The 14,419-nt window shown below is 31.1% G+C and overlaps 1 protein-coding gene across 4 annotated transcripts in view; it reads left to right on the top strand.

Annotated features, from left to right (window-relative positions):
* Nucleotides 1-14,419, top strand: part of LOC105147432 (5-hydroxytryptamine receptor 7) — a 43,302-nt gene that overhangs the window by 16,719 nt on the left and 12,164 nt on the right. The window contains exon 2 of one of the 4 annotated variants that reach the window (XM_087406009.1): nt 8,445-8,772. In XM_087406009.1, coding sequence (XP_087262135.1) covers nt 8,602-8,772 — 171 coding nt within the window. In that variant the 5' untranslated portion in view covers nt 8,445-8,601. Of the gene's footprint in view, nt 1-8,444; nt 8,773-14,419 lie in introns of those variants that run through there. The other 3 variants (XM_011058428.2, XM_087406010.1, XM_087406011.1) reach the window with 3 other exon arrangements.

Raw genomic sequence — 14,419 nt, forward strand, 5'->3', positions numbered from 1 at the left:
TAAAATTATCACATAATATTGTCTGTATGGCTTATTCTTTTATATTTACCCTAATCTCACCTAGGATCTAATTAATATCTTAAGTATACGTCATGTCACACATTTCTTGACTTCACTTTGTATATTTTGATTCTGTATGACTTTGTCAACTGTCATAAATGCTCGTTACACGCATCGATAGATGCTTGAAAGTTTTTGCGTATTACCGAAAAAAAAGCGTCGTAATGTGTCCTCATTGTTCACACGTGTACGTAATTGCATATTTTAGACGAGCATGATTTAACGTGAATACTGGAATGGAACGCGTAAAAGAATTTTTAGATATTAAGGGGATCCTAAAAAGTCATCTGTTTTAATGACTCAATAGAACTTTACACATCAGGAGATACGACAGTATTTCGGCGCTAAGATGAGCACAGTGGCAGGGATTGCGACTTTGAAGATGTAGAATACTTCACATTTGAAATTTTTCCATGTGTGAAATTCTACATCTAAAAATTCAAAGAGAAATATAAATTATTTTTTAATATTGTAAAATAATGTAAAATATAAAATAAAAATATAAATTGATTAAATTAACATGTTAAAACTTGATCGGTTGATTGCCTCTTTTATGGCCGGAAAATAAGGATCTCTATCTAAGATGTCATTAATTTTCTTTAAGAAGATCCAACTGTGACAGATATTGTGTCAGAATATACAAAAGTGATTAAACTTCTGCTTATAATCCTAATAACGTCCTGCAGAAAGATCTTTTTCAGCTTTGAAGAGGCAGAAAACGTATCTACGTTCTATGATGCTTCCAATTTTGCTAAATAATATGGCTGCTCTACATATTTATTTAGACATCGTAAAAACTCTGAATATTGAGGTTTATATGGATGAATTCATAAGCAGAAATCAAGTTCGTCGTGTCACATTTGTGTTATACGACATATTATTATATGTGATATTTATAGAATGTTATGTGAATGCATTCAACGTGCCAGGGAAACAGAATCTCTGTTACTATAATTGGCAAAATGCTAGTGCACCAATAAATTGTTGCGTAATCGACGAGGAGAGTGTCAAAGAATTCGAAGAAAATCCTGGAAACAGCGTGCGAATAATATATTTATTTTCTCGTAATACGTGGTGTACCGTATTCTATGCCAGAACGGATCTGTACTATCGACGAGGACAACAACTTTTGCTGAGAAATCAAGAACAGTGCGTTTACTTTTGTAAAGGTATTTTTATTATTTTTGTTTAATGTTTTTGCGTTGTTTCTAATATACATTAATTGTCGTTTAATAATTTTAATATATATTAAAATACACAGGGTTTCTCACATAGTGTCAGCAGAATGCTTCTTCTCTTGACTGTATTCTTTGGAGGCACCTTCACATCAAATGGAATCTTTCGTAATTTCCTGTATGTGCAGAAATAATCGGAAATCGAATCGTATGTAGTAAATTCATGACTATAAGAAACTTTTTCTGGCATTTTTTTTCTTTACTTAAATTATTTACTTTCAGTAATAATAAAACTTTCAGTTCATTTTCAGATTGGTTCCTATTTCCTTCCGCCACACCTTAACAGAAACATGTACGCACATTTTTTCGAAAATGATTTGCCTACGATTCTAGAGGACATTCCTCTTCGCGACGGAGCTGATTTTTCAACATAACGGGGTTTCTCCACATTTTTCCCAGCAGCCACACAAAATGTTACACACGCATTATGCGGTGGATGGGTCGAAGTAGTCCAATCATCTGACCGGCACGATCACTGGATCTTAACGTGCTCAACTATCTCGTTTGGCATTACATCAAAGATTTAGTCGAGCACAGGCGTAATGGTATAAAAGCTGAGATACGAGAAGTAATTCTTGCAGATTTTAATACAGAAATGGCATATCGTGCTATGTGCAATGTTACTCGAAGGCCGAACTTTATTTACGAGAACGAGAAAGGAATTGTTCGAGAACTTCGAACAATTTTTGCATTAAAATATGCAAAAAGAGTGGATTAGACTGTGATAGCACTTTAAAAAAAATGTGCCATGCCATCTACCGCAAAGTAATGTGGAAAATAAAATGATAGCTCACTGTAATTTTTTTTTAAATGCCGCGAAAAGGATGAAAGAATATTTTTATTGTCCACGCGTATTGTCACTTGCTGTTTATGAAAGAAATTTTGACGTGAATAACTATTTATTTTATTGATATGTGACTTACAAAAACTTACTTTTTAATTAAAAAATTCTGTTCTAACCAAAATTTGATTATTTAGCTTGAAGTGGGGATCCTGTGCTACGCGCCTTTTATCCGTAGTCGCTTGCAGTGAACAACTTCCCAGTTTCCGTAGCCTGCGCGTCAAGTCGATTGATGGGCTTGGCGATAGTAGATCAGGCGGACGCTCTTATTCGACAATCTTTAGAAATTAATATCTCGTTAATTATCGCGAATTGTAAAATGATAAGGAACTTTCTGTTTTAGTCTAGTTCGCTCTACCTGCTCACGAGCGTTGTTGACAGAATTATCCAATACACACACACACACACACACACACACACACACACACACACACACATTCAAGATACTTATACATATATACAAATGTTCATTTCCACCAATATAGATTAACTTTAATCTCGGTTTAACTTACTCTTCATCTTTTTCTAGTTCTAAAAATTAGAAAAAGATGAAGAGTAAATTGAACCGACATTAAAATTAATCTATATTGGTAAAGTTAATTTACATTGGTGGAAACGAGCAAGAGTGTCTCAGACACTCGGGATTATCTCTCGTGAGCAAGTAGCGACTAAACTGAGTGAGTAAAAATCTACCATTTGCAATTTTTACAATAGTTAAGAAGATATTAATTTCTAAATATCGCCAAATAAATGCGTATCCAGCCTACCACCAAATGTAAGCGCGCAACACGATACGACCGCTCATCGCGAGATGTTTTCTTTTGCTGCTTGTGCGTTGCAAAGGCCGCTTATGATAAACAACTTCTTGCATGTGTAGCAACCTACGACGATGGGCGGTTTATTTCGTCACGCATTTGTATTTGTCGGTAGGCTATGCTATTCAGCGATTTTTAGAAATTACTATCTTGTTAATTGTTGCAAAAATTGCAAAATGCTAGAAGACGTTTTTACTCAGTTTAATCCAATCTATCTGCTCATGAGAGGTGATCCCATAGGTCTGGAACACAGGCCCTGTATATATACACACACGCGCGCGCATACATATTTTTACACTAAAAATGAAAATAAGAGGAGCAACGTCCAAATATATTGATCTCAACAAATATTATCAAGGTCATAATTCTGAACAACATTTAAAAAGTATTAGTTGTCAGTCGGACAACATCTTGGATATTAAATGCTGGCAGTACTACAATTTTCAAACCTCATAATTCGAAATTTACTTGAAAAAAAGAAACTTTATTAGTGTTTAGGAAAGTTTTTGAAAAAAGCTATAAGAATATGCAATAAAAGTGGTGGTTTATTTAAAAAAAATTATTTAACCTTGATTTGAGCTTAAGGATATCTTTCTCAAACTGAACAAATATCATCATCTTCTTTCTTTTTTGAAATCATAAAACTTTTTTTGAAAAAATTCTCCTTTTTGAGATATTTATTAAAATGGTCTATCCTGTATATACACAGGGTGTCCCAAAAATGGTGTACGAGCAGTATTAGAATCGTAGAAGGGATCAGGGGGAACAAAGGTCTTATACCATTTTGCAATATTCGCTGTAATTTTTGACATAAAAAATAAAACGTCTGAGCTGATGTGCCGTGACATCACATCGCGCGAGTTCGCAGCACGGCCTATTGCTCCTCACTTGATGGCAGCGCCAGCGGCGTGCGATGAGGGAAAGTTGCTGCCTGGCATGGCAGTTATGTGTTTTATCGCATCGCGTCTACACTATCCGATAGTGTTATTTTAGCTGAAGTTTTTCTTACACATTTCTTATATATATATCATCATAAATCACGTTATTTAGCATGATTAAATACATTTAAACACAATTAGATATGTTAAATGACGTAATTAATTACGCGAAGCGTAAGCTGAATGTCGTGATACGTTTTTCTTACCTTTCCGCGTGTTTTATTGCGATGTTTCTATTTATGCTTCGAGATACACTACCTCAAAGCGTCGTATTTTACATTATATATATTTTTGCTAGGATGTCATTTTTTTACATAATGTGTGTACACTTAGAGTTACAGTGAAAACTCATCGATGGCTGCTACACTGTAAATCCAGGTGTATTATTTTTACACGTGAAAATTAAAAAAAAATAATGATTGACATTTGACTGAGGCACTTTTTTTCACATGTCTTGCCGTTTAACAAGTTTAATCGTACACTGTTAAAAATGTTTTTAAATTTCACTAACATTTAACATGTATACATTGATGTATGAAATTTAAATTCTCCGTAACTAAAAAGATTATTTACGTACATACTAAGTTCGTAGTAACTGGAAAATTAAATTTAATACTTTCCATTTATGAATATGAATAACATTTTAATTAATCGTAAGTGAAATAACTATTAATGTACATATTGGTGAACTCTTCATTAACTGATATAATTTATATAAAATAGTAAATCTGCAATAATGTACGTAAAATTAAATTGTGATTGAGACATATATACAGGAAGAAAGGAATATGAATTTCAATATTTATATGTATAGAATTACAATCCTTTATAGCAGTAAATATTACAGTACTTTGCAGCAATGTTACTTTGAAAAATTACAATATTTCATAAAACATTGCTGTAATATTGTAATATTCTTATGTCTGCTAAAATAAAGTATTACTTTAATATTCTGCGATATAGCTACAATATTTAGAGAAGTATTGCAGATATATTGCAGCAACATTATGCGATATTTTAATAATGAATTGTTTTATAATTACTGAAATATTATTTTTTAGCATTACATTCTAAAATATATACAATAAAGTTATAATAAAAAAACTTTTGGGAGCCTAGGAAGTATACTCAAAAGAGTTTGGAAATTTTCAGGAGATTCTAAAATACATACGATAAAGTTATAATTAAAAAACTTTCGGGAGCCTAGGAAGCACACCCAAAGGGCTTGGGAATTTCCAGAAGACTCGCCAACTCGTTTTGCATACATCTCCTCTACAATATGAAATATTTCAGCCATATTGCAGCAATATTTTAATGGCGCTATGTTACAAAAATTGAAGCAATATTGTTGCAATACTAAAAATTTTAATATTTTTTTGGAAATATTGCAATAATATTAGTTCTAATATTTTATAGGAAATAATGCAATATTATAATTTAACAGATAAGTACGCAGTCTCGTCATGATAGATGCGTTTCTCGTAAGAAAAAAACATCCTATAAGAATATATACAGGGTTGGCCATATTCGGAAAGATGTTTTTTTTTTCAATCATGGGAAACGTCGTTACTCGATCTAACATCTCTGTCAAAAGTTATAGTATTTGCCAGATCTTTCCGTCGAATATGGCCAACCCTGTAGATCAAATTGGCGATTCTCCTAGAGATTCCTGGAGATTCAAGATCTTTCGGATGTATTTTTTGGACCCTCGAATGTTTTTTGGCTATAAGTTTATTATGTGTATTTTGGAATGTCATGCTAAACAGTATTTTAACAATTAATAAAACGATTAATTATCGAAATAAGATTTGTTATAATAAATTATTATTTTATACTAAAACAATGGTTAAATTTGGAATTATATAGTGTCAATTTGACACTATATAAAAGTAGCGGCGACTGAAATAAAATTAGATTAAATTTGATACTATCGATTTAACAGTATCGCTTTATGTCTAATAGATGATATATATATATATATATATATATATATACATATATATATATATAGAATAATATATTGATAACTTTAATAAAGTCTCTTCGAACACAGTCCTCCTAATTAATCACGATTAGTTCAAAATTGAGTCTTACATACATAACGGTACATCATTTTTACACACTTTTTACCATATAGCATTAATTTTTATTATTATTGTACCTATTTTGTATATATTTTATATACACACACACACACACACACATATATATATATATATATATATATATATATATATGCACAGAAATAATGTAAAAAGATGTTTATATTATATTACAATAACATGTTATTAATATATTTATGTTATTAATATATTTATGTTATTTATGGTATATTATGTATTTTGAGTTATATGTGTGCTAGATTACATTATTAAATAATTGTTATGATTACATAACATAAGAAAGAAATATATCTTTATTTTCTTAAAGTACCCTCAAAATTATGAGACAATTATATCTCGTCTCTATAACCATGAAACATATTATTCTTCTTATATACTTCCTAAGTCATATTACAGTTACATTTTGATTTGCTGAGCATAGTTATGCTTCTCACGTTATGCTTCTATTTGGCGCAAGACACACTACTATATCTTTTAATAATTAAATATTAATTTAATTATTACTTTTTATAACTCTAGTCCCAAAGAAGAGTGTCGACAAAATCAATTTTTCGCCGATCGAAATAAACCTTAAATTCAAGTGTTTTATAGTTTGAACAGTATTGAATTCATATATGAGGTTAAAAATCAGCAAAATTCTGGAGAAATGCCTTGAATTCAAAGATGATGTCAATAATCCGCGTTCATAATGCTAGAATATCTTAATAAATCTCTAAAGTATTTTTCTAATGACGTACGCAATACTTGCTTGTATCTAGATAAAATTAGATGATTATATAAACTTTACATTTACTAAAATATATATTTATTTTCAGCGTCGATTTTTGACATCATAACTGAATTCAACACCTTCAAAAAATTATATTCGTAATAAAAAATAAATATAAGTATTCTCAAATTCAAGGTTTATTTCGATCGGCAAAAAATTGATTTTTTCGACTTAATTTTTACTTTACGTCTTAATTTAAACTTAAGTGCTAACTCAACTCCTTATTTTTTATTACTTGGCGCTTATGTCATCGGTATTTATACCTAACCATTTCAAATATTCAATATCTTAGTGCAATAATTTAGAATAAAGTTTTAATATTGATTTTTTGCGTTTATCGTGTGTTTTACATGGTCTCTATGTATATCGCAATACATAAGTTTAATAGAATTTAATCAAATAAACGATTAAATTAACAAAGCTATAGAAAACTAATTATATATTTCGAATTTACATAAGCAATTGACGTTTTGATTATACAGTCTTTTAAAATCTACATACAATATAATTTAACTTCTGTTACAATAAAGAATGAAATGTTAATTTATATTAAAAAAATCTGAGAATAAATCACTAAAAAGAGACTAAATTAGTTTGGACAAATTTTCCAAAATTTTGTTTATAGATAAGATCTTGATTTATGCTTTCACTTCTTTTCAACTTTTACTTTGTACTCTTGTTTTCATGATTCATCTTTGGAAGACATTAACGATTGGAGATCAAAATTTTAGACTGGACAAAGCCTTATACATTTAATCTGTTTTTATAATTTTTTTTCTAAAGATTTTATTTTTTGTTAAATTTTTTATTTAGATAACATGCATGTTACATAAGACGTCTATTTAAAAGACGTCTTTTAGGTATCTTTTAGACATAAGATATCTAACAGATGTCTTTTAGATATTTTATGCAACATAAATTATCTAGGTATTTTTATTAGTTGAATTTTAATTGTTTAAATTTCAATTTTTTGACTGAAATAATATTTGACGTATATATAAAATTGATTTTCGCTAGTAAATGATGAATCTGCTATTAGATGTTTTATTCTTAACGATTATAATTTAAAAAATGTTTCCTAATTAATCATTGAAAATATATCATAATCTTTGGATCACAAAAGGAGTGAAAGCATAGATCTCCGTGTCTATAAAAAAAGGAATTATGGAAAATTTGTCCTTACTGGTTTGGTCTCTTTTTAGTGACTAATTTTCATTCGTTTTTTGTACTTATGCTATATTTTATGTTCTGTTGTAACATAAGTTAAATTATATAATATGTAGATTTCATGTAAATTTTGAAAAATGTTCTGCCTAGTTGAAACGTCTATCGCTTATGTAAATTTGAAATATATAGTTACTTAAGCATTTTTTCAACATCTTTGTTTATTTGCTCGTTCACTTGGTCGTTCTCTTAAACTTATTTATGTATTGCTATGCAATGTAACGAGCACTTTATTGTTATGGTTTGCTGTATAAATATGTTTTTCTTAACTCCTGATGCTAGTGTAACGTGAACTCAGCACCTTTATCTTTAATATTAATCCTTCTAAATAGATAAAGAGGAAATAGATCAATAAATTAATAATAAATTAGCATGTATATAATTAGCATATATTCAAATTTGTTTTAATGGTAGTGAATATCATTGTTCATGTTCATAGAGATCATGATTTTGCAGAAAGTGAAAGTTGATGAAGACTGTGGGATAAAGAGAAACTGCTACTGAGTTTTTCCATTTGGAATTAAGGCTAAAATTTCCATACTGTACGCTTGTGAATCCTCACATCCAGTGATCGAAAGGATACGAGAAACATCAAAATGGCATCACAAGATATCATCTTTATAAAGAAGGAAGATCTGATCAATGCTGTAACATCAATTATTTATTCAAACTCCACGCCGCTTATTAATGATGTTCAGCCAGCTACCACATTTCTTTCTTTCTTCATAAATTTTCCCGGCGAATTTTCTCCCTACAATGCAATAGAGGTAAGCGACGCAATTGTAACACAATTGTATAACTATAATCAAAAGAGCTAGTTTTCTGTAAATGATAAAGTATACTTACTCTTAACATGAACACACTTCCCGCAAGAGTGAGTAAGTGAATGAGTGAGCGACAATATTTTTTTTTATGCTTTAGAATAAAACTCTTTTTTTGAATGAATAACTAGATAAATATGGATAAAAATATGGATAAAAACGATTGAATCAGAAGGATTATTACGAATTAAAGTTAGAAGTTTCTAAAGTAGACGTTTCTATATATGCAATAATTATATCTTAGACTCGGATCGAAATTACATTACGGATTAAAATTTCGGTCTGGTTACGGTTATGGTCTGAAGCTATTCAACTTTCAGTTCCAATTCTTTTAGTGATAACCATTACAAATATATAATTACTGAAAACTGAAAAGGATTGAAATTCACCCGGTAACTACACGATAAAGAACTGGAATCAAAGTTGGATTTAGCTTCGAACCGTATCTAGGACTGAAATTTTTCGGACCGAGTTCTTGGTCTGTAGTCAGATTTACGATTGAAAATGCGTTTAAGTACGTACAGTAAAGAAAAATGTAAAGAATGATAAATATGAACAGTATTCTGAAAATTTTCCATTTTATAATTATGAATTAAAAGATAAAATTAATTTCTGCTTCAAAATAAACAGCTCCGAATTTATTTAGTCACAATTTCTCGCGTTGCTCCGCGAATAAAATGATTGAAAAATAATTAGTAAACGTACGATGTGCGACGTTTCAATAAACAGATTTATTTATGATACAATTAATAATTTATAAATATGTAAATTTTTGCGTAATACATCTTGTTTTTTCAAAATTTTATGATTAAAATAAAAATAAAAATATGCACTATGATGCATGATTGATACATTTATGATGCAACATAATCGTAACGATTCTTGTTTTATAAAATTTATAAAATTATTACAATTTGATTAACCTTAACTTTATTTTCATGTATTTTCTTATTTGCATATATGCGCATTAATTTATAAAGGAAATGTGCATGTGTGTATACGCGCGCGTTGTATATACACATATATATATATATATATATATATATGTTTCCGGGTTAAATTTGACATATGAGACCAGACTTAAAATATGAACAATATGATAAGAATTTGGACTGATGAAAATATATATTCAGTTAAAGTGGATCTTAATGTTTTAATATTTGTGTGAAATTATACATGTAAATTGTACATGTTTGTTTCGTAAACTACGCGCCAAAATGTTTTTCGATCTTGAAACACAATTATCAGCAGAACTAAGGTACTAATATTATTTACTAAATTCACATGCAATTTAATAATTTTTGATGCTTATAAGCATCAAAATAAGAATCATAATTAGATGTTAATGAGAATCTTAAATCTGCAAATAAACCCAATGTTAATTTTGTGACGCAATGTACTATTTACATGATTACAAGTGCAAACGAAAATTACATACAAATGCAAACTATGTGGATAACAAGCATATAAAGAAGAATACTATGATACTTCCCAAATCCAAAGCAAACAACTCATCTTAGATCAAACAAATTATCAGTAGAAATTGAAGGAAGCACATCATGGTACAAATCAATGAAATCTCCATCAAGTATAGTTGGACACCGTATCCGACATTATAACTATATTCGAACGCACATAGAGGACATTGAATCAAGCCATCTTATCAACTTGCTGCACAAAATGCCTCCATAGCAATAATCTCTTACAAATATTGGGAGAATTCATCTGCACTGTTCAGTGCAATAATTATTTTAAAACAGATAGACTTTTCTTATGAGCGTTCAGAATCTAAATATTTTAGGCACTAACTGATTCGAACTTGGCCTTGGGGAAATCTCTATCAACGCAATCTGCACCGCTATAAAAATTTCACGACGAGAAGCACATGATCCAATCAAAATTCTTTAACATATTCATTGACACTCTGAATCATTGTACGAAGACAAAAAAGTTAATCTACACATAAAACTAGAAATCAGAGTATGTTTCGAGCGAAACATTCAATAAACTACTTTGCCATTCCATTGATCGATCAAGAATTGGACCGCTTCTAGAAAATGGGTATTATTGTATTTCACCAATTGAATACTGGACTGGGCAGCACCCATTGTAGTAGTAAAAAAGCTTAATGGCGATATCCGTATATGTGGTGACTACTCTACAGAGCTCAATCAAACACTGGAGCCGCACCATTACTCATTGCCAACACTAGATGATATTTTTGCAAAACAAAAAAATATTTAGTATTATCGATCTGTCAGATGCTTTCTTGCAAATTGAAATAGCGAGAGAATCAAGGAAAAATTTACGAAGTTTTTTACAGCAGATTCACGAATTTAGATTTCATCTTAAGTCGCAAAAATATAAATTACTTATGAAAACAAATCAAATATCTAGGATAAATCATCGATGAACAAAAAATCCGTCTAGATCCTGCAAGAACAAAGGCAATTGCGCAAATGCCGATTTCATGCAATACAATCACACTTCGCTCATATCTAAGCGCGATCAATTTTTGTGAGATATTAAGGACATGTACAAATGGCGGAAATCACTTGATGAACTTTTCAGAACAAATTCTCAATGCAAGTGGTCTAAAGAATGTTAACAATCTTTCAACAAGATTTAAGAGCATATTTCAGTTGGATTTTATGTTAATACATTATGATCCGAGACAATAAGAAATTATTATTATTGCAAACGATGCGCGACATTTTAAATACAGGTATAGGAGTTATCAAACGTGTTAGAGCTACTAAAACATCAATTAGAGTTCCATTATCTTTATGGCCAATACTGTCGGGTCCATGAACTCGAATCCATATCGACTTTGCAAAACCAATACACAATATCTACTTTTTTCTCATAATAGATGCATATAGTAAATGGAAATCATCGACATGCAATGCATCGACCAATTGCTGTAATTTCCACTCTCGAAGACTTATTTACTCGCCACGGGTTGCCCGAAACCATCCTCAGTAATGGAACGCAGTTCACCGGTGGTATCTTCCAGAAATTCTGCGAAGGACAGGGTATCCAATATGTTCGAACAGCATCATTGCACTCACAATCTAATGAATTTGTGGAGAAGTTTGTCGATATCTTTAAGCGTTACGTAAAAAAACTGACGCAAAAAGGAGGAAGTGAACAGAAAATCTAGATATTCTTTACAAACTTTACTGCACTACAAAAAATTGTAGCGCCCAAGAAGGAAAATCTTCCGCTGAACTAATGTATATGAAACCTCAGGACAACTCTAAATTTACTCAAACTACCTAGCAGTCAGACACCATTGAAATTTATATTTTGTTATTGGTGGCCAGGACCGGATTGTGGTTTTTACCGCTTTTAGACAGTGAAATACTTGCCGCTCTCATTCAATCCTCCAACAACCACGTGATCGGAACAAACAATAAAAAAAGGAAGCACTTCAGCATTTACTCTTGCGCTCGAAGTATATTGATAAAGAAACGAAGAATGAGAGAGAGAACTTGAGAAGAGCCAGCCTTTTTCACGCAATGCTTACACCAACGCACTAATATTCATTTTTGCGATATAAAAACTAGGTTATCATATTCATTTTGTGAAACTATCGATAAAATCGTAATGTCAAAAATTGATGTAATCCGTGCTAATGAGAACTGCCTTTGGCTTTTATTAGCACGAATACGCATCACATCCGTTTGGATGCACTGGTGCTGGTATAAGTGTGCACCACCGATGAGATACTATTAATCTTCTGTTTTTATTTCATATATACGTTTTTTTTTTACCCAACGCGCTTATTGGAGTGAGTAGGAGCTATAGTAGGAACATTATTGGACCGACGCGAACAAATCTCTAGTGATCGATGGAAAATTTTTTTAATCATTTGCGTCTGACAAAAAATTATTATCTTTTAGAACTTTTTTTCGGAAAATTTCCCCCCTCTCCCTCCTACTACCAAACTTGTCTCCTCTAAGTATAGCCTAGATTAATCTCCAGTGCTAATATGCTGGTGGCAATGCTTAGGCTTCATATGATAAGAAATATGGCACACGACACAGAGAGTACAGGAATGGAGAACATGTTCATGTTACTCCATGAATAAATGGAAATGAATCTCAGCGGTCATTATCGAAACTAGAGGCCGGGTGATGTATATACGGACGATCCGTACGGCAAGATCCGTAGGATCCATCTAAATCAGATGCGTGCTAGAAGCGATGGCAAAATAGTAAAGGAGCAGTCCACTGATTCAATTTTTCTCGAGTTTCTCTGTGAGGAGTTTGAGCTCCCAGTACCTTGCATTTCCGGTTCGGCAGTGACACCCCAAAAGACGATACATATGCCGACACCATCAGGGGCAATTCAGGAACTCCCATGCCCTTGCGGCTTTATCGGAAATGGCTGTTAGAGACAACTGACCGCTATTTCCAATAGGACCGCAGGGACAGAGGGATCACCCCGGAGGACCTCATCTCGGATCCGTCGACCTCCGGAATGTTACGGGGACTATGTCTCATTCCCCACTTTCAGGTCGACCTCGAACAGAGAAGATGTTGCCACCGTAACATATACGATATCTCACGCTGAGGACATGGACGAGAAAGCAGCGACATGTGGAAGATAGAAGTAGACAGGCACAGACTACAGAATACTTCTTTTGTAGCAGAGTTATAATATATTGTTCGTATTGCATATAAGTGAAAACTTCGTTGTTGGTTGACACCCTTCCTTTCCTTTCCACTGTGCACATCACAACGTGTTATATATAAAATATGTATAGTGCACTTACATTGTTGAGTGAGAAATTATAATATTGGTGTAACATTTACTGCTAATTGAAGTTAATTTTTTGCAATCTACCTATTTTAATCACTATTCTGCTTGCATTTATAAAGTACACATCTATTAATATTGGGGGAACTTTATATGAGTACTTTGAGAAATACTCAGGAATTCTATACATAGTGCATGTAACTTCTTGAGGTATTAATTCTTATTATGTTCTTCTATGAATTCCTAAAGAATTACAATTAAGGAAAAGAGAAAATTTAGTAGAATACTTTGCAAATTTATTGAGCTATCTCGGAATTCAATAAAATTTAAAAAAAGAATTATTAATACGATTTAATTCCTCGCAATATTATATAAATATTACACAAATATCACAAAAATATTACAGTAATACGACTATAATATATTATAGCATTATCACAATAATGTTACAATAGTGTAATACGATTATAATATATTATAATATATTATAATATAATATATAGCAATATTTTTATGATCCATTTTTGGAAATATTAATATTAGTGTGATACTTTGCAATATTTCTGCTATATTTCATTGTAATATTGTAAAAGGAAAATAACATTGTTGTAATATTACTGTAATATTATGTGAGATTAGATACATTAAGATTTTGAATAAAACTAGTTTTGACTTTACAGAATTTTATATCAGTACATAGTTACATATAAATACAAAAAACAAATCTAATTAAAACATAATAAATGTTACAAAAATAACAAAGTTGATGGAATCAATATATGACATTGCAATAATTACATCCATGATGTTATATTCGAAACTGTTGAAA

This window comes from Acromyrmex echinatior, chromosome 4 (assembly GCF_024713525.1).
Source record: "Acromyrmex echinatior isolate Ae372 chromosome 4, ASM2471352v2, whole genome shotgun sequence".
Taxonomy (NCBI): Eukaryota; Metazoa; Arthropoda; class Insecta; order Hymenoptera; family Formicidae; genus Acromyrmex; species Acromyrmex echinatior.